The 20451-nt window shown below is 41.2% G+C and overlaps 1 protein-coding gene across 5 annotated transcripts in view; it reads left to right on the top strand.

The window, feature by feature from the left end:
- Positions 1–15825, top strand: part of LOC115169950 (phosphatidylinositol 3-kinase regulatory subunit gamma) — a 52109-nt gene extending 36284 nt beyond the window's left edge. For all 5 annotated transcript variants that reach the window (XM_029726107.1, XM_029726111.1, XM_029726110.1 and 2 more), the window contains 13 exons: positions 4699–4773; positions 5126–5263; positions 5692–5911; positions 6562–6647; positions 6976–7075; positions 7377–7475; positions 7883–8063; positions 8669–8794; positions 9281–9423; positions 9627–9803; positions 13147–13218; positions 14538–14711; positions 15426–15825. In XM_029726107.1, the coding sequence (XP_029581967.1) occupies positions 4699–4773; positions 5126–5263; positions 5692–5911; positions 6562–6647; positions 6976–7075; positions 7377–7475; positions 7883–8063; positions 8669–8794; positions 9281–9423; positions 9627–9803; positions 13147–13218; positions 14538–14711; positions 15426–15609 (1775 nt within the window). In that variant the 3' untranslated portion in view covers positions 15610–15825. The remainder of the gene's footprint in view (positions 1–4698; positions 4774–5125; positions 5264–5691; positions 5912–6561; positions 6648–6975; positions 7076–7376; positions 7476–7882; positions 8064–8668; positions 8795–9280; positions 9424–9626; positions 9804–13146; positions 13219–14537; positions 14712–15425) is intronic.
- Positions 15826–20451: the final 4626 nt, after the last annotated feature.

The raw sequence follows: 20451 nt of genomic DNA, 5'->3' as shown, positions 1-20451 counted from the left end.
TGGCCAAATAACTTAAGGACAACAAAGTCAAGGTATTAGAGTGGCCATCACAAAGCCCTGATCTCAATCCTATTGAAAATTTGTGGGCAGAACTGAAAAAGAGTGTGCGAGCAAGGAGGCCTACAAACCTGACTCAGTTACACCAGCTCTGTCAGGAGGAATGGGCCAAAATTCACCCAACTTATTGTGGAAAGCTTGTGGAAGGCTACCCGACACGTTTGACCCAAGTTAAACAATTTAAAGGCAATGCTACCAAATACTAATTGAGTGTATGTAAACTTCTGACCCACTGGGAATGTGATGAAAGAAATAAAAGCTGAAATAAATTATTCTCTGTACTATTATTCTGACATTTCACATTCTACAAATGTATTAAAACTTAAAAACCGAAATATCTTATTTACATACAGTACCAGTCTAAAGTTTGGACACACCTACTCATTCCAGGGTTTTTCTTTATTTGTACTATTTTCTACATTATAGAATAATAGTAAAGACATCAAAACTATGAAATAACACATGGAATCATGCAGTAACCCAAAAAATATATATTTTATATTTGAGATTCTTCAAAGGAGCCACGCTTTGCCTTGACAGCTTTGCACCCTTTTTGGTTACTTGATTCCATATGTGCTAATTTCATAGTTTTATGTCTTCACTATTATTCTACAATGTAGGAAATAGTACAAATAAAGAAAAACCCTTGAATGAATAGGTGTGTCCAAACTTTTGAATGTTACTGTGCATTTAAATCATTTGCTTTTTATTTTACTGACGGTGCCTGCATCTGATGGTCACTCTCAGCGGACGGAGAGAGCAGCAGACTGAGGGTTCGCTTCTTACTATCCCTCTGCTCTCCCTTTACTCCGCTGACAAAAGGTGACACCATCTTCCAGCTGATGGCAAAACTCGAGTCGCACCGTATTATTTCTGCCTCATGAACAAATTCATGTTGTTACTCCTATGAACAGAGAAAGTGAAATATTCCTCAATATTAAAAAAGGCCCAAGCCGCTAATAATGACATCAACCTCAAGCCTATAGATACTTTCCTACTCATTCGTTACTGTTGCCGTGCTTGTTTTAGCGCTGAGTGGAAATAGGAAGAATGCGTATTTTATGGCTTGTTGACAGTGCTGAGTAAGAACTTTAAACATCAACGCACTCATAAAAACAGCTTCTCTTTGCTGTTTTTGTTGACAGTCTCTCTCTAGCCATGGTTTTAAACGTTTTGAAATCTTACAGCTTTGTTGTAGCTTTCTTTTATGCCTGCTACGTTACTGCAGACACGGTCATCTGAGCCATCCGATTGGCCAGTGGTAAACCTATACTATACATGATTTGCTCTCTGGGCCTGCCGGAAAGGCAGAGTTTATGCCTTCAGACAAATGAAATGGTTCAAAATGTCAGTTTGATTACCCGATTCAGGCAGCTGAATCGGGTGCACCTACTGGCAACAGCCCGAGATTAAATGATTTTCTTTTTTCAATTGGAACACAAGGCTTTATCATCGTTTTTTTTTTACAGAAATGTTTGGCGATCGACTAGGAATGCAGTACAAGAAAGTTGAGTGAAGTTCTCTCCCGGGGGATCTGTGCGGCGGTCTCGGGCTAGCTTAGAGGGAACATTGATGCCTAAATGTTGGTGGTTTACCCAATACATTACTGGGAGCTTATATAAAGTGTGAGACTCTATTTATTTGTATAACCTACAGTTTACTCACCATTAGTCAGCATCTCTACTAACTGTTTTGGGTGTATGCCAGCTCATGCTTTTCACAAGATAAATACACACCCCATGCCAGTGATTTGTGTAGAACCAGCTGTATGCCTCAACACCATGCATATAGATGTAGCTACACAATGAATGGCCTGGCATGTGGACTTAAAGGGATAGTTCACACAACTGACATTGGTTTTCTTACCCTGTAAGCAGTCTATGAACGAGATAAGACTGCAATCCATGCTTTGGTTTTGTTTACCTGGTCACTGTCTCCTTGCATTTATAGCACAAAACCAATGTAAGTGAATATCCTTGAAATTAGCATTTTTCGCATTTAATTTCCAAATCATCTTGAAATAACTTTATTGAGCTATACAATCCATTTTACACTTTGGGATGATTTGGACAATTTGGACATGGAACTTGAAATTGCTTATCAGGGATATCCACTTGCATTGGTTTTGTGCTATAAATGCTAAACAAAATCAAAGCATGGATTGCTATCTTGTCCATCAACTGCTTACAGGGTAAGGAAACCAATGTGCCAATGTAATTTGGGTGAATTACGACTACATTTGAGGTATGGAAACATCTGACCAACTCCATTTTTTTTTGTGTAATTCTCCTTTTAGGGGTTGTTTTAATAATGTAGTCTAATAAACATAATCTGATTTAATCTAAACATCTTGTTATTAAGATTGGCAGGTAAGGAAAGAAAAAGGACTGCATCAAAAGATACGGTGGAGAAGCATAAAGAGCAACTGTACAGAAATCCAGAGCTGCTTGAGGAGTACAGTTCTCATTATGTTACGGTAATGAGAAATGGCTAAAATGAAAATATACTTAATCAAAATGTCATATTTTTTTATTAAAATGTTTTGTAATAACTCTCCTGTATCTTTAGGCAATTAAAACTATTTGTAACATTTTCACCGTGCAATCTTTTTTTTTCTTCTAACTTTACAAGCATTATGGTAATTAGATTTTATTTTGTGTGGTCTTAGAAAATGTGTAAAAAAAAAATCATTATCTGATTTTGAGATGGTAGTTTATCCATTTCCCCCCCAAAATGTGGGGTCTTTTCAAAATGTACCAAGAGTAATACCAAGTTAGCAAGAATCACCCAGCTGTGTGTTGGGTGATTGTTATTGATGACTCCTATGCCCTTACAGAAAGGTTTGGTAACAAAGCACATGACATTGTTTTTTTACCTGTATTGTAACCTGGGCTCTAAATAACAAAATGTCATTGGTAGCACTGTTTTTCATTGGTAGAAAAGTTAGAAGCACCGCCAACATTTTAAAAGCAGCAAAAAAATGCATTTTTAAGGTATATAGCCTACCTACTTACTTTTAACGTGCATCTCCTGAAGAAGATATACATTTTCCTTTCTGTGCCACAAAATGTTTGCATAAACTGGTAAAGTTACCAGGCTATTAGTAGGGCTGCATGATATGGGCAATTTTTAAATCAAAGATCGCGATTTGACTTGCGATTATATATCAAAACATTTGAGTGAACTGTTGGAATCATAGAGATAGAATGATTATTCTAATCCTATGGTTGGTGTTTAGCATGACAACAAATGAAAAAGCCAGGTAGGAGTTATGAAAGGGTGGGAACCAACGTGTTGGTCGGTGTTTCCCAGGGGACCCTAATCATATTTGAATAACATTTAGACAACATTTTTAGAATTGACTATCTGATTCAGAACATGCCGTTGCACAAACATGCTGATCAACAACATGGGTAGCAACCTGTATTCGAGCTAACGTTTGCTTTGCCCTAGCTAGTAGCTATTTATCTAAGTGGCATTTAGTTAGCGATTAGCATTAGTGATTAGCATTATTGTAGGCACTGGTGTAACACTAGTTAGCCTACACTAGTAACACAGTAATCATGCTATTGCATTGTAATTGCATACTAATGGAAATTAGCTGTTTATGTAATTAGATAAATAGGTAGGGACTGTATGTAAGTGACTCATGAAATTGAATTTGGTATCATTTCCATATTTCACATGTACCAAAAAAACGAAACAGAAATTGACTTAAGTCTCTGGCAGAGTTAACTCCTAAAGAACACAAAAAACATGAAGTACTGGGAGGGGGGTGGGATGTGGGGTTCATTATTCATTTGTTGTTAATTCTTCAGATGGTTAAAATGGTTAAAAATGATATTTTTGCTCTTAATGTAGTACCATTTGCTCATTACCTTAATGCGGTCTCATCTACCGTAACATGGCTCTCATTACCAAAATGCATCAATGATAAAATATTCCTAGAATAATATTACAGAATCCATATTATTTGAGCTGTGCATAAAATGTAATTTGCTCTATATTTATGTACTTTAAATATTTATAATAGTTTAAAACAGAAAATAAAAAAATCAAGGTTATGAACATGCGACACAACATGTTATCTACCTGCCACCCTAATAACTTCTCTATCTAGCCAATTTGCAACATTTTCACCATCCAATGTTTTTTTCCTTCTTACTTTACAAGCGTTACGGTAATGAGATGTATTTTTTGCGAGGTTTTGGGAAATATGTAAAAATTAATCTGATGATTAATTTAACAGTCAATCATTTGAGATTTTATCCATTACAAAATAAATTATTTTTGTATTGACCAAGAGTAATACCAAGTTAGCAAGAATCACCTAGCTGTGTACCAAACGACACCCTATTCCCTACATAGTGCATTACTAGTAGAGCACTATAAAGGGAATAGGGTGTCATTTGAGATGTAGACTAAAACAGTTCCTCAAACTGAAACGTCTTTCGACTGTTTCTTCCACACAGATGTCTCTCTTCCACTTTCCTCCATCTTAGCTCCCCGGAGTGTATTCATAATCACATCCCTAGGGTCTTTACATTTAATGTGACCTGTCTGTCTGCCATGCACACTGTAGAGGATTTCTTTTAGAAGGACGATGAGCTAACGTCTCAAATCATCTTGATTTTTCTGCAGGTCTGGACTGCAAGACACTGTACAGGACACGTCTCGCATCTGCCTCAGATGGCCAAACACAGAGCCAGAGAGAAGGCAAGTTATTATTATCACTCTTCAGATGTATTTGTTCTGTTAGAATTAGTAGTGATGTGTCATTAGTCCTTGAAATGAAGAGCTTTGACTGACTTACATTTGTGAGGGTATTTGCAGTGACAACATTTTCTTTGTACTACTTGTATAAATAATGCATGTTCATACTTTTCTCACACCCAGTGTATGACTGGATACAACTTGCTAGTATCCTATATAAATGTATGAATATCATGCAATGCGTGTCAAAATGCTCCCAATGCTTTCTAGGGAATTTCCATGTGACAAATCTGATTGAATTAAATCCGTTTGGTCAGACCCGCTGACTGTTTCTCTCTCTCACCTCTTTCCCCAGAGGTGGAGTCGGGGCCTGGTAGTGACGTGGGCGCCGTGTCGGAGTGTTTACTCCGCTACCTGCGGGAGCTGCCGTCCCCTGTCATCCCCCCCGGTGTTTACCCAGACCTGCAGGCTGTGCTGCAGCAGGGCACCGCGGGTACATGCCACATTTCACTCACCCCTGCTTGTGCGCAACCAGTGCCCCCCACCAACCCATCCCCAGCCCCGACGAAACAGACCCAGGCAATAGAAAGTAACAGAATCACATGAAGCCGAACGAGCAAACAGATAAATTGTATGGCGAGTCAATCACGTGCCCCCCTCCTGCCTGAGGGAATAGGCCCAGTGTGGAGTGCTGGGGATGAGCCATTCACAGGCATCCCAGAAATATTGTAACTTATATTGCTACCCTGGTCCCTGGTGATGTCAGGGACGGTGTGCGTGCCTGCATGCCTGTCTGCATATGAGAGAAAGAGAAGGGGGTGTTGTGTGTGTGTGTGTTGAGAGAGCTCCTGTTTGTGTGTGCACTTGCGGTTGTGTGTGCGTAACGGGCTGCCGTAACATGTGGTGTCCGTCCTCCCACAGACTGGTCCAAGGCTGTGGCGGCGAGCAGCAGTGGAGGCAGGGAGCTGAGCCTGGTCCTGGAGAGGGCCACCAGCATGCCCCTGCATCACCACCTCACCCTGCACTACCTGCTCACACACCTGGGTAAGGTGATTCAGACCTCCCATCTTAATGGCCTGGACCTTCACACCCTTGGTCTGGTCTTTGGGCCGCTGCTGATCCGGCCCAGCTCCGCCACTGGGTGAGTAGGAGAATCCCTAATCTAACATAAGAATGAAGGAGGTTGCACACTGTAAACGAGGCCCAACACACTTCAACATTCTTAAGTTGGTTGTTTTTACAATGTTCTAAAGCCACTTTCACATCACCCAGACAAACACCAACAAACAGAGTTGGGTCAGTGTACGCCGCTCGTCTGTGTTGGTTGGTGTTTGTTGTCCAATTTCGCATTTTCAATCAGCGTTTGGTGGTGTGTGCGGTGTGCAAGCAGTTTAATAGATTGCTTATTTTTAGTTGCTTTTCACTAGGTCTCAAAGCACTTTACATTGTATTGGGTAACTACTGTAACATCAAACCCCACCATTGTGTATTTGCACCTAACTTGGTAATATACAGCAGCCATTTTGTGTCAGATTGCTGAGTTACCACATAACAGCGATATCCTCTTGAGACAGACAAGAGAGCTCCAACGTCACTGGGTGAGTGAAAGGATGTGACCGTCTCGCTCCCTCGTGCGACTCCAGATGAAATCCACAAGGCCAAGTGCTGTTACTACAGATTGCAGTCGAGTGCTTTTCCTCTCCCTGCACAGCACCATGTGTTTGAATGACCTGCCGTTGACTGAACATCTTATGACCATGTGTCTGACTCCCTGCCGTTGTTGATTGACAGGTGGGAGGTGGGGGAGGAGTTCCCTGCACTGGCACTGGAAAGGCTTCTGATGGAGATGGCCATGGGACAGGAAGTCCCGCACCCAGGTATAGATGGATAGATGCAGTGCTTCAAAATGGAGGGCTCCATAGAAATTAATATAGAAGCTAGAATGGATGGAAATACTGTTTTTAGAATGGAATTTATTTACTGTTGGCTCAACTTGTTTGCAATTGTTTTGCAATGGTAGTTTGCAATTGTTTGGTATTTGAATGAGTTAGTGCTGATTAGTACAGACTGATGAAATGTTCCCGGCAAAAAGTTGTTTGTTTCGTGTGTCAGGATCTGTTTGTTTGAATTACATTTATTCTATTAATCAACTGTGATGCTTGTCAAAACCTTTCCTAACTAATGGGCGTCTCTGTTTATGTGTAGCTTTACCTGCCATGCCAGTAAAGGTCAAAGCTACAACTCCAGCCATGACTGAGAGCAGCATACTGAGTGATTCGGAGTGGTACTGGGGTGAAATCTCCAGGTAAAGAGCCATTCATGTAACAATAGCATTTCTAAATCAATGAAATAATTTAATACATCAACAAAATAGTAGGCCTATAGTTTAGTACTTAGGATTATAGTACTTATCTATCCAATGTACTGCATTTTTGGGTGGATTAAAACAGGATTATAGTAAACATTATTGTGGATTGTAGTATAGGATACTCTGCACACATTGAACAGCCTATTATAATTGCGTGCAAGTGATTAAGTTGTATTGTGAAGGATGTGGTGCTTTCATGAATTCCCAATTGCCTCTAACTGTGCCGTTGTGTTCCCAGGGAGGAAGTGAATGAGAAGATGAGAGACACCCCTGACGGGACGTTCATGGTCCGCGACGCCTCCAGCAAACTGGAGGGAGAGTACACACTGACCCTCAGGTGAGAGGCAGCCCCCAGTAGATTATATATACATGTTATGTCAACAGGACCATTAACATTACCATTCCTGAACCTCTGTGAATACTTGATTCTGTGTATCATTTTCTATCTCCTTTTTGAATGTGGAATGTTTGCTATTGCGATACTTGGGACCCTTGTAGCTCAGTTGGTAGAGCATGGCGCTTGCATCGCCAGGGTTGTGGGTTTGATTCCCATGGGGGGACCAGTAGTAAAATGTATGCACTCGTTACTGTAATTCGTTCTGGATAAGAGCGTCTGTTAAATTACCAAAAATGTCAAATGTCTTGGGTTCACATTTGAAAAAGAGCAGAGTAAAAAAAAAGTTAAGGAAAGAACTACAACTACTTTCTAAAGGACTTAAGACTGATTTCTCAACCGTTCCACAGGAAAGGCGGAAACAATAAGCTGATCAAGGTCTGCCACCGGGAAGGTCGCTATGGCTTCTCAGAGCCTCTCACCTTTATCACGGTGGTGGAGCTCATCAACCACTACCGCCATGAGTCCCTGGCCCAGTACAACGCCAAGCTGGACACCCGGCTCCTCTACCCTGTCTCCAAATTCCAGCAGGTACCTACACTACATGAACAACAACTGAACAACATACAATTGAAAATGAAAAAGTATTTTTGCTGGCCCACCTCTCTTGAGGCTACACAAAACCCTCCTGTAATTGATACTATGGTGATATTTGTGAAATATCTGAGGGGTTGCCATTTAGGCATCTGAAGTTCCTGGATAATGCATTTAAGTTAGAATGCAAGTTGGAATGGCCTTTTCATTGAACTTTTGATGCCAAAATGGAGAAAACAGTTCCTGCTGAATTTGTATTGCTGTATTGGAATTTGTATTGCATCCTGAGTGGCTGCTTGGTGAGTATTCTCACTGACTGTTGGCTGACGTGAGAACCATATATTTAGAGAGTTAGGACATTGAGGTTTCTGCATTATGATCCATTTACATGACATTACATTCCATGGCAGCCATGTTTGCTCCCCATGGGCAATGTTGACCAATAGCAGTTCACTGAATTTTCAGAATTTTTAACAATGCTATGCTCAAGATTCTCGTCATGAATGGATAAATGGAATGCTCAAAGGCGCTAACATGACGTCCTGTTTTAAAAGTTGCCCCAACTCTCTAAATATATGGCCCTGGCTAACATTTCTCCTCAGGAGCAGCTGGTGAAGGAGGACAGCACTGAGGCGGTGGGCGAGCAGCTGAAGGTGTACCACGAGCAGTACCAGGAGAAGAGCTGGGAGTACGACATGCTCTACGAGGAGTACACACGTACCTCACAGGTCCTATATTGCTTATTATAAACTGGGTGGTTCGAGCCCTGAATGCTGATTGGCGGGTATGACAAAACATTTATTTTACTGCTCTAATTACGTTGGTAACCAGTTTATAATAGCAATAAGGCACCTCGGGGGTTCGTGGCATATTGGCAATATACCACAGCTAAGGGCTGTATCCTGGCACTCTGCATTGCATCGTGCTTAAAAACAGCCCTTAGCTGAGATATATTGGCCATATACCACACCCCCTCGGGCCTTATTGCTTTACTATACTGTAGGCATACTATACTGTATAGAGACTATTAGTCCACACTACTGACTTCTGGACCACCACTCTCAAGCTCTGTCACAAAACGATTTGTCTTGTATTTGTCTTTTTTGTATCCTTCCTCTGTAATCAATGATGTGAAGGAACTGGTGAAAACGGCATGATGGAAAATCACATGCCTCCTAATTGTCATGAGGTGATCCCCTTTGTGTCTCTGTCAGGAGCTCCAGATGAAGCGCACGGCCATCGAGGCCTTCAACGAGACCATCAAGATCTTCGAAGAGCAGTGTGAGACTCAGGAGCGCTACAGCAAAGAGACCATCGAGAAGTTCCGACGTGAAGGCAACGACAAAGAGATCCAGAAGTAAGCATTTTGCCTATTCATAGTGACAAGGGTATTTATACCACAGCCTGTATCAAACTAGTACCTATGTAGCATGTATTTTAAGCCAATTTTAAAACAACATTCAGTCAATGTATTGTAAAGAACAGTCAAACCAAACCAGACCACTACAAATGAACCTCAGAGCAAAAACTGTTATGGAGCTTTCTTCCCACTCACTTCAGGATCCAGAGCAACTCGGAGCGTCTGAAGTCTCGGGTGACAGAGATCCACGACAGCAAGAGGAAGCTGGAGCAGGACCTGAAACAGCAGGCAACCGACAACAGAGAGATCGACAAGAGGATGAACAGCCTGAAACCAGACCTCATGCAGCTAAGGAAGATCAGGGACCAGTACCTGGTGTAAGAAAACGCTATGCTGTACGATGCTATACTATCCCAGCCCTTACATTTATATTCGGTCTTTATCCAAGGACTCTTAGCTAGAACCTAGTTGGGTTAACCTTTTGGGATAGACATGGAAAAAACCCACGTGGGCTACAACATGGGTCCTTATGGCTGCATTTACACAGGCAGTCCAATTCTGTTTCTTTTTTCCACTAATTTGTCTTTTGACCAATCAGATCAGCTCTTTTGCCAATAATTGGGCAAGATCAGAATTGGACTGCTTGTGTAAACGCAGCCATGTGGACCCCTTACCATTTTTATAGGGCTACAGTAACCTTATTTGTTTTTCATTTGAAATACTTTAATATTTTGGACCATTCAGAATCAGTTTTCTGGACAGTCTGTTCTAACAAGCCAATTTTAGCTAGCTCAATAATTGAACATGGTATTAATTTTAGTTCATAGTTCAGTTAGTGTAGGAGGCCAACTTTCTAATTTCAGTTTCATTTTACTACAAATTCCACAAACAACACTGAGTCCTTAAATTGATTCCGCTCAAAAAAATACTTAAAAAAAATACATTACAGCATGTGAATCGCAAATCATTTGCCAAGCGATTCCTGAACAATTCATCAGCATTCTGAAAAATGGCAGCCGTCATTCTGATTCAGATTGTACTTGCCTGGGTAGCAATTAACATGGCTTGAAACTTGGCCCGAGTAAGTCAACAGCCGATAAATACAGCGAGGGCCGTATAATTAGCTACTGAGAAATGTACACTCACAAAGAACGACATAGTTAACTAAGTGGTTCAAACATGTCATGAGTGTTTCCTTTACTACTAACGCAAGCTTGTTCAGCAAGCAAGCCATTTTTGTTGGCTCCCATGCAAAACGAGCTAGCTAACAGTAACCAGTGTTGCCAACTTAGCGACTTTGTCACTATATTTAGCAACTATTCAGACCCCTCTAGCGACACATTTTCAAAATAAATCGACTAGCGACAAATCTAGTGACTTTTTCTGGTGTTATTGGAGACTCTGACGGGAAAGCACGTATCGTTCGTGGGCCCCATCCCCGTCCCATAGAAGTCACAGGCGGCCCAGTCCTCGCGCAGCAGTCCCTCCCAGCTGCAGTCAGAGCAGGAGATGTTCACACCTCCACGTCCAGACTGCAAATTAATCGCGCATGCGGGAAGCCGCCACTGGCTGATCCCGCCCTGGCTTACATTCAGGGCGGGATGTAAATGTAAAATGTTCTTTGTCTAAAATAAATCCCTGCACAAAAATAAATCACTGCATTTGACTCACACAGCCTCAGTCACTTACTCACCTTATCCACAGTGTGTGTGCCTCTCTGTGTCATAAGCTAAACATCTAGCTGGCTAGCTCATCATGTCTCAGTCTACTGAACACTGTTCCATGCTGGCATGTGATCACATTGGAGAAGCATGTAGAGCTGCTTTCTCGGACTCCACTGCTGCTACCCACTTACTTCAAAGTGCACAGAAATGATGAATGGTGTTCTAGCACCATACTGTCAGAAAAAGTTGATCGCAGATGTGGGTGACCAGCGTTTCAGCCTCCTCCTCGATGAGCCCACGGATGTAAGTGTTTCTAAGTACCTGGGGGTTGTGATAAGGTACTTAAGTGACACCAAGCAGACAATTGTATCAACTTTTCTGGGGCTTGTTGAGTTGGAGGGAGGAGATGCCAAATCTATAGCCCGTGCTGTTGAGGCTTTCCTCGAGAAGTGTTGTCTTAAAAAAGAGAAACTCCTGGGGATAGGGACTCACAATGCCTCTGTTATGACGGGGATTAACAATGGGGTCCATAAAGTGCTGAAGGAGGAGTATGGCCTCAAATATCTGGTTCTTATTCACTGTGTGTGCCACTCTCTGCAGCTTGCTCATTTGTACTTCTAAACATATTTAGGGTGTTATTTACTCACGTTTTGTCTCTCCCACGACGTTATTCCTCTCCTACAGCGTCCATAACAATTACATGCACATGGCCAGTTATGCAAATTAGGTGATGCCGTCATTTAGCGACTTTTAGGACAGCCAATGGCTACTTTCCTTACTGAGGAGTTGGCAACACTGACAGGAACTAGCTCAACAATAAACCAAAGCCTAGTATGTTCGTGACGCGCCTAGATAGCTACCTCGACAATAAGGAGGATTTTTGAGCTAGCTAGCCACATTGTTTCAGCTCGTCTTGAGTTAGAAACATAGCGTTAGCTAGCTTACTAGAAACAATGCCAAACATTAGCTAGCTAGCTAGCTAGCTAGCCATCGTTATAACAAGTCTGCAGCCAGGCAACATCAGAAAATACCGAAACTGATTAGCTAGCTAACCACACAAAAAACATCACATATAGTCCATAACACTTACCGATCAAATCACTTGGTAGATTCCCAGCTCCCGTTGTCTTGCCTTGACATGGAGTTAGAACCCCAATGTTTACTGTACAGTCTTTGGTTTAGCGCCTGAATTTGAAATTCAGTCATATGCCCTTGCTCCTCAAAATATTGAATGTGCACGAGTCTTTAAAGAAAATGTGACAGCACGCACTAGCTAATGGCTTTTCAGGCAAACATTATGTTGACAGGAATTTCACCAGCATGATATAATACGTCACAATTAAACCCGCACGAACATGAAAATGTTGACACAACTTTGTTAATTTAACTTCTCTACATTTCATTAGATGGCGTTTTTACAGCGCATTAAAAAAGTATTCCGGGCCCATTTTGGACCCACACTATAACCCACAGGGGTTTTCTCCATGGACAGGTTTTCTAATGCATGACCCAGGTGCTATGCCCAACGGGGTCCCAGAGACAATCCCTGGCCATATTCACACCAGATAGCCCCTTTATAAATGGTAAAGGGCCCATTTGGGACCTATGGGGTTTGCCTGTGTGTGACTTAAATGGTTAACCCGATTGGGTCCCAATCATAATTCCTGAAAAACGAACACCCAGATTGCCAATGTGAAAAATGATTCAGCGCCCATTTAGGACCCATGTTATAGTCCACATGGGTTTTCCCATGTGCGACCCTGGTAGTAGGCCCAACTGGGTCCCATAGACAGACCCTGACCATATTCACTCGGTTTTTCCATGTCTTGCCCAAAAGGTCAACCCAAATGTGTACCAGCTAAGATAACCATGTAGAGCCTTTGCTCCCCACCTGGACATGTTGGTTGGGTGGCTATACAATGCTAGGCTATACAATGCTAGGCTATACAATGCTAGGCTATATGATGCTATGTTATGCTTCTTATTCTTTTCTATGAGTATTTGTGAACTTAATTGAAGAGGAATGGAGTCAAATTCTCTTTCTTTGGTCTTGCAGGTGGTTGACACAGAAGGGGACGAGGCAGAAGAAGATTAATGAATGGCTGGGCATAAAGAACGAGGCAGAAGAGTAAGTGATGAAGAAGGAATGTTTGACAAGTGATTAGATCGCTTGTTAAGAGCTACGTACATGGGCAGGAGCGGACTGGAACCAGAAATCGGCTCTGGCATTTCTAATACACCTGCCCATTTTACCCCCATTATAATTTTGCTTAAAAAAAGTTGTTGGACAGGCCGAAATAGGCAAAATATTAACCAGCCCATCTGGCATTTACACATCTGGCCATCTGTAAATGTTGAATTTGAAACTATTGCCTTATTCTGTATTGACGTCAAATGTATGTCATATTCTGGTTGTAAAAATACATTTTATAAGATGACATAGTTACATCATTGCAACCAATTCTGCCCACTGACAATGATCATGTTGTCTTTCCCTAAAAGGCCCCAAGGCTTTTAAACTCTGCACCATCTCCCCAAACGTCTGCAGCACCAAAATACATCTAATAATAAACCTAAAACTGTTATAAAGGATTTAGAAAGACATCCGGTAAGACGATAAGTCATTAACCGCCCCATCTTTGGGCTCCCGAGTGGCGCAGCGGTCTAAGGCACTGCATCTCAGTGAAAGAGGCGTCACTGCATTCCCTGGTTCGAATCCAGGCTGCATCACATCCGGCCATGATTGGGAGTCCCATAGGGCCAACGCCTCCGTTGGCCGCCTTTCCTTTCAGTTCTCTGCTGCCAGTGACTGGAATGAATTGCAAAAATTGCTGAAGCTGGAGACTTATATTTCCCTCACTAACTTTAAACATCAGCTATCTGAGCAGCTAACCGATCGCTGCAGCTGTACATAGCCCATCTGTAAATAGCCCACCCAATCTACCTACCTCATCCCCATATTGTTTTTATTTACTTTTCTGCTCTTTTGCACACCAGTATCTCTACTTGCACATCATCATCTGCTCATTTATCACTCCAGTGTTAATCTGCTAAATTGTGAATAACTTCGCTACTATGGCCTATTTATTGCCTACCTCCTTATGCCATTTGCACACACTGTATATAGACTTTCTTTTTTTCTATTGTGTTATTGACTGTACACTTGTTTTTTCCATGTGTAACTCTGTGTTGTTGTTTGTGTCGCACTGCTTTGCTTTATCTTAGCCAGGTCGCAGTTGTAAATGAGAACTTGTTCTCAACTAGCCGACCTGGTTAAATAAAGGTGAAATAAAATGTAAAAAAATAAAAGGGCGGTGCACAATTGGCCCAGCGCCGTCCGGGTTTGGCCCGGGCAGGCCGTCGTTGTAAATAAGAATTTGTTCTTAACTAACTTGCCTAATTAAATAAAGGTTAAATATGTTTTCTTTTTTTATCTCCCTCCTACAGCTCCTACTGGCTGGTGGAGGAGGACGAAGGCTCGCCCCACCACGACGACGGCACCTGGTACATGGGTGACATCAAGCGCACCCAGGCAGAGGAGCTGCTGAGGGACAAGTGTGACGGCACCTTCCTCATCCGAGAGAGCCAGACGCAGAAGGGCTCCTATGCCTGCTCTGTAGTGTGAGTGTTTATTTCAATGTGTTACATGTCCTTTTGTGTCAGTTGAAAGAGCTAAGATTATTCATTGATGGGTTGATCTATTTAAAATTGGCAAGTAGGAATATAGTATGTGGTTGTAACTAAAACCACATACTATATATCCCTATTCTTACTTGCCAATTTTAAATAGATGTTGTTGGCATCCCCTCAAATGACATTTGTACACTGTGCCATTGATTTGAAGCGGACACCAGTAGACAACAAAGGGGAGACCCATATAGCTACTGCACTGTAAAAACAATCCTGTCGTTTGTACTGTAACTTATTGTCAGCCAGTTACCTGTAAGTTATTGTAAAAATAAAGTACAGTATTCAACCTTAAATTCCATTGAAACTTTGGTTTAACAGTACATTGTAAACTTTACAGTTGCTTTGGAATTTTACATAATATATTGTACCTTTTTTACAGTAACTTACAGGTAACTGGCTACCAGTAAGTTACCGTAAAAACAACAGGATGTTTTTTACAGTGTGGAGTAGGTCAAAGCTGTGCCCTGAAAAACCTTGGTAGCGCATGGGTAAAGTTGGGGCTTGTGATGATTGTGAATTTCCTTTATTTTTTGGCTTCAGACCAACCCTAATGTATAACTAAAATGTTGTTTTGGTTTTTAATTACTAAGGAAATCTTTATGTTTGTTTGTTTGCATAAAATTGTAATCACTGTGTCTCCCCCAGTGTGGATGGCGATGCCAAGCACTGCGTCATCTACAAGACGGACAAAGGCTATGGCTTCGCCGAGCCCTACAACCTTTACGGCTCCCTGAAGGACCTGGTGCTCCACTACAAGCACGAGTCCCTGGTCCAACACAACGACCAGCTGAATGTAACCCTGGCCTACCCGGTCCTCACCCAGACCTAGCAGCAGCACCCCAGATGAGGGGCAGCGTGGCATGACAACCCCCAATGGAGACCAGAGCTTCTAAAGCATGGCAAATCAAGCACACTACGTACTACAGTACCAGCCACAGTAAACATGAGACAAAAAACATAGACGTGTTCGTAGACGAAAAACAACATAAGCACACAGTTATGATATAAGCTTTCAGACCATAGTTAGAAGAGCAAGAGGGAGTGAGAGAGGAAAGGAGAGAGTCGGGAAGCTGGAGGGTAAAGATACTGGATGTAGAATAGATTTTGGGGGAAAGGGAAGTTGATGCCAGCTTTCAGATGCATGGTGCTGAAAAGGAGGGCTGGGGTGGAGGGTCAAACTATTAGATTCTATAAAAAGCTTGCTTAAGTGCCATAGAGAGCCTTGATTGACCACAAGCCTGTGTTGGGAAAGAAGGGGACTGTGGGGTGGGTGGGTGGGTGGGTGGTGGGAGGGAGAGCAAACTACAGCTTTAGAAATATATATATATATAGATATTGTTTTTTAAGTCCAATTTCCATGAAACTGCCGTGGGCTCTCCTCCAGTTTGTTGTAAGATATAAATTCTTTATGAAAAGAGATGTGATATATTTGGTGTATTGTGAATATATAGATGATATTCACAATAGATCAAATATATAGTGTATTGATGAATACAGTTTCTAAAGGGATTCAAGTTTCCCTTTTTCGTTTAATCATGGCTAGTGGAGAAATCTCTCCATGCTCGTTTCTACATTTCTGTTCTCGTCAGGGTTGGGGTCAATTCCATTTATATTCCAGTCATTTCAGGAAGTACACTGAAATTCCAATTCCAATGATCTTTAATGCTTTTCAATGAGGAACATTTTACATTGGAATTTAATATACTTTCTGAATTGAGTGGAATTCAAATGGAATTGACCCCAACTCTGCTTCTAGTGCTTTCTTTTATACTATAGCCTGTAGCCATAATTGACTATGGTATTACTGTTAGTATTCTTGGTGTTTTCTACATGAATATACTCACAGAGCATCAATCTATTGGATCTTAACTCTCGGTACTGTATGGCTTAGTCTCTAGGAAGCCTGTCTAGTACAATGTTATTCTCACAAGCATTTGCTTTTGTCACAGCGTTACTACTACTCACAGTACTTCCTCTTTGAGCTTGACTGTTGTTTTTATTTGACACAAGCTTGATTCACAGAGCTGTAGAACATTGTTGTACATAAGAAACAAACAGATTATTGTAGAAAGCTGTTATATGACCCATATATCTACAGACAGTAACAGGCAGTGTGACTGTCAGTCTAAAAGCTGTATTTGCTGTACGTAAACATGCAAACAGAAAGTATTGAATGCTTTCCTTTCCAACTGTGTCCCCCCGCAGGGGAAACTGCTGGAGGATGCACAGTATCCAGCTAAACTTGAGCCAAATGAAGGATGTCTTTCATGTAGCAAAAAAATATCTGATCCGTTTTGAGCATGACCACGGAGGTTCGAGAGATTTTCTATAAGTACGGAATGCATGTAAATCCTTCTTTTGGATAGTACCTAGACACTAGCCCTAGTACTCGTGCTGTTTTAAGTGTGTACGTCTCATGTCGTAGACCAGTATATTGCACAAACAATAGTAAGTGAATAAGAATACATGGAGATTTACAGACACACTCACTGTTTAGTGAATCCCTCCACGGGTACTGAGCAGTACTTTTGTTATGTGGCTTCAGGGACTTACTTTGCCAATGCTTCTATTCCTTTTCCATAGCATAGACTTTGTTTGTATGAATACACTTCAGCCAAAATTTGAAGGTTGATTCTTGACTTAAAGGGAAAATCCACTCAAACTATCTTTGGTATTTTTTAGGACTGTATCAACAGAAAAAAATCGAAACAATTTTATTGAATGGATTTTCCCTTTAAAGAAACATCATGTAATGAAACTGAGGATATCGAGGATTTAAATTTGGTGACTTGATTTAAGTGCTGCATTTAGATTCGTTGAGAAAGAGGGAACATTTGTAGAATGATGGCCACTCCTTTTTGGGCAGTTCTAAACATGATAATTTGCTCAAAGTGTGATTTATTTTCGCTCTTTTGGTAATACAGATTAAGTATGATGCGTAAATACTGCAATTGAACAGTCATGCAAGTGGATTGGTTAATTAGTTATGGGAAATTAGATGGTACAAATGTTGGTTGGAGACAAAAAATGATGTTAAGGATAAATACATTGGTACGGTTTAATGGTGCTTTGCACAGTTCTTGGCCAAAAGACTAGACAAGAATTAAACTCAGAGTGACATTAGTTGGGTGCCTTGAGAGGGATATAAAAGAGTATGAATCACAAAGTTAAGAAGTGCCTTCTCTGTCTGTGTTACTTAGCTCTTGTCTTTTTGTCAGAAGAGCTTCTCTCCTGTAGACAGAGCCACAGTGTACTGTAGTCTTTGTTTAAAAAGCATTTGCCAATGTCATAGCCTGACGACCCGCACTAAATTCTTCCGCTTCTCTGTCGTTCGCTACATACTTTAGTCCGAGACTACCATCATTGAAGTCATTTGTGGTGAGGAGGGGCGTTGTGCAAAATAAAGTAATCAGCGATTGGATCATCTCTAACCAATTAGTGTCAAAGCCAATGACGAATTTTCAAACCGCCGCTTTACCCACTTGTGTTCTGGCTCTGGCCCAACCCATCGGTTTCTGGACCAATCAGGTGGCCCCGAATATATTTGCATTCGGTGACGGGTCGGGGGGGTATTGCGTAAGAAACTAACGTCCGGGGGTGTGGCATAGCGTTTGGCTGGAGAAAGGAGTCTGAGTAGCCAGGCAACTAATGTCAACCCTCGAAGAGAACTGGCAAATGAGCATAGTTATCGTCTTTCCTTTAGTGTGTGTGTGTGTGTATGCGTGTGTGTGTGTGTGTGTGTGTGTGTGTGTGTGTGTGTGTGTGTGTGTGTGTGTGTGTGTGTGTGTGGTGCGAGTTATGGAGGTTGTTTGTTTAGTTATGCTTCTCTTTTGTTCTTTTTTTGTGGCTATTGCTTGGTGCTCTTCAGTGAGCGAGGCAGTTTCCTTTGGGGTTTGTTGTATAGTTTATTGAATCAAACCTAGAGTGGATAGAAATGTGAATACACAGTCGTAGCCCAACACCGCGTTTTGTTTAATAAGCCGAATCTCATTCCATAAGCACTCAATTGAATGCATGCAGTATTTCTGTGTTTTCACATCAATACCCTGTGAATTCAGATCCAGTTTACCCAGCTACTGACGTATTTATCTACAGTCCGTCGGACCATCATTTTGTGAATGTGCTTTTTCCTGTTCCACACTCCTTAATTGAGTGTGTCTAGGTCTAAAAAAGTATGAATTAATCCTAAACCATGTCAGTGAAGCTCAGTAAGCCATGATAGTGTTTTTTTATTAAGCGTCCCATGTCAGGGATGTTTTATCTGACTTTCTTTGTGAATCAAAGTGAAAAAAACTTTGGTGTCCCCTTACACAATACATAGGGTGGAGGCATGACAAACGTTGAAATAGTAGCCTGTATTCTGAACCTGTTTTGAAATTGACATTGAGGCAAGAGGGACTAATGTCCATTATTGCTGTTTTTCATGATTCAATTGTTTAACTGTATATACTATAAAACTGTGTTCCGTGTCTGGTTTTGATTGTGTCAGGCCTACCCATTTCCCATTTGAAAATGGGTGACCCGTTTCAAACCAAATGAAAGGGAAGCTAGCTAATATGCAATCGGTATAATTGGTCGGTCCTCAGCTCTCTAATGCTATATGAATGTCATGGAGTCACATTAACGTCACTTGCATTAACATTAATGTTAACATTTGTGCAGTGATCGTGTTTCAGTGGTTGTGCCCAATGAGATTGGTTTGCGGAAGAGGGATCAGGGTGAGTTGACCATTGTTGTGCTTTTTCTTGGAGCAGAAGTTGCTTTGAATTGTCCTTTACCCTGTTATCGTGAAACAGCATGTGTCCGAGCACCCTCCAAAATGATCAGATGAATTACCCATTATTGCTTATCTCTGGTCCAAAATACCTGTAATAAGGTATCATACTTCTACCATATCATTTACTGAATACAAGTAATTAACATTTATTACGTTTGATGAATATTTAGGTTTGAAGCATATTTGGAAGAAATATATTGAAATATATCTTGACATATTGTTTTGGGTTATATAATTCTGATTTAATTATGCTGTAAACGGATCAGAAACAGAAGCTAACTTAATCAGAGCTTATATGGTAACATGTCTATTGACGTGCCACAGCAGCATTTCATCAGTGGGCCAAGTGATTTCTAGTTTCCAGAAACTGAGCTTTATCATAATCAACAGCAAGCTTTCCTTCTTTTTTGATTGTGGTTCTATTGATTTTAATTGACCCATAATAATTATAATGAAGAGGAGGGAGGCTCATCTATGTTTAAAATGCAGCTCTCAATCTAGTTGTCCATGATGATATCATACTGATTGGTCAACCTTGGCCCCATTTAACCAACTCACACATATGTGTTTGTATCAAGTCTGAGTCGAGATTATCAGTAGCCTTGACACCAGTGTCTTTCAGCAAAGCTCCATTGTTGCTATCCTACCAAGGGCAGTGACAACAGAGCTGATCAACACTGGGACTAGCTGCTATCTAGACTACAGCCTGTATATTTTTAAGATCATAAGATAGTTTTTTTGAGCAGAAAATAGTTTCCTATACAGATCTGCTTTGTCCATAGGATGGGGAAAGCACCTTTTTATTTTCCTTTATTTCAGATCATGGTGGCAATTATTTTGATTTTGACATGAACGTGTATTCTCAGTTTGAGATTCTGGTTGTGTTTTTTATTT

This window comes from Salmo trutta, chromosome 31 (assembly GCF_901001165.1).
Source record: "Salmo trutta chromosome 31, fSalTru1.1, whole genome shotgun sequence".
Lineage (NCBI taxonomy): Eukaryota > Metazoa > Chordata > Actinopteri > Salmoniformes > Salmonidae > Salmo > Salmo trutta.
This window is presented reverse-complemented; position numbering and strand designations above follow the sequence as displayed.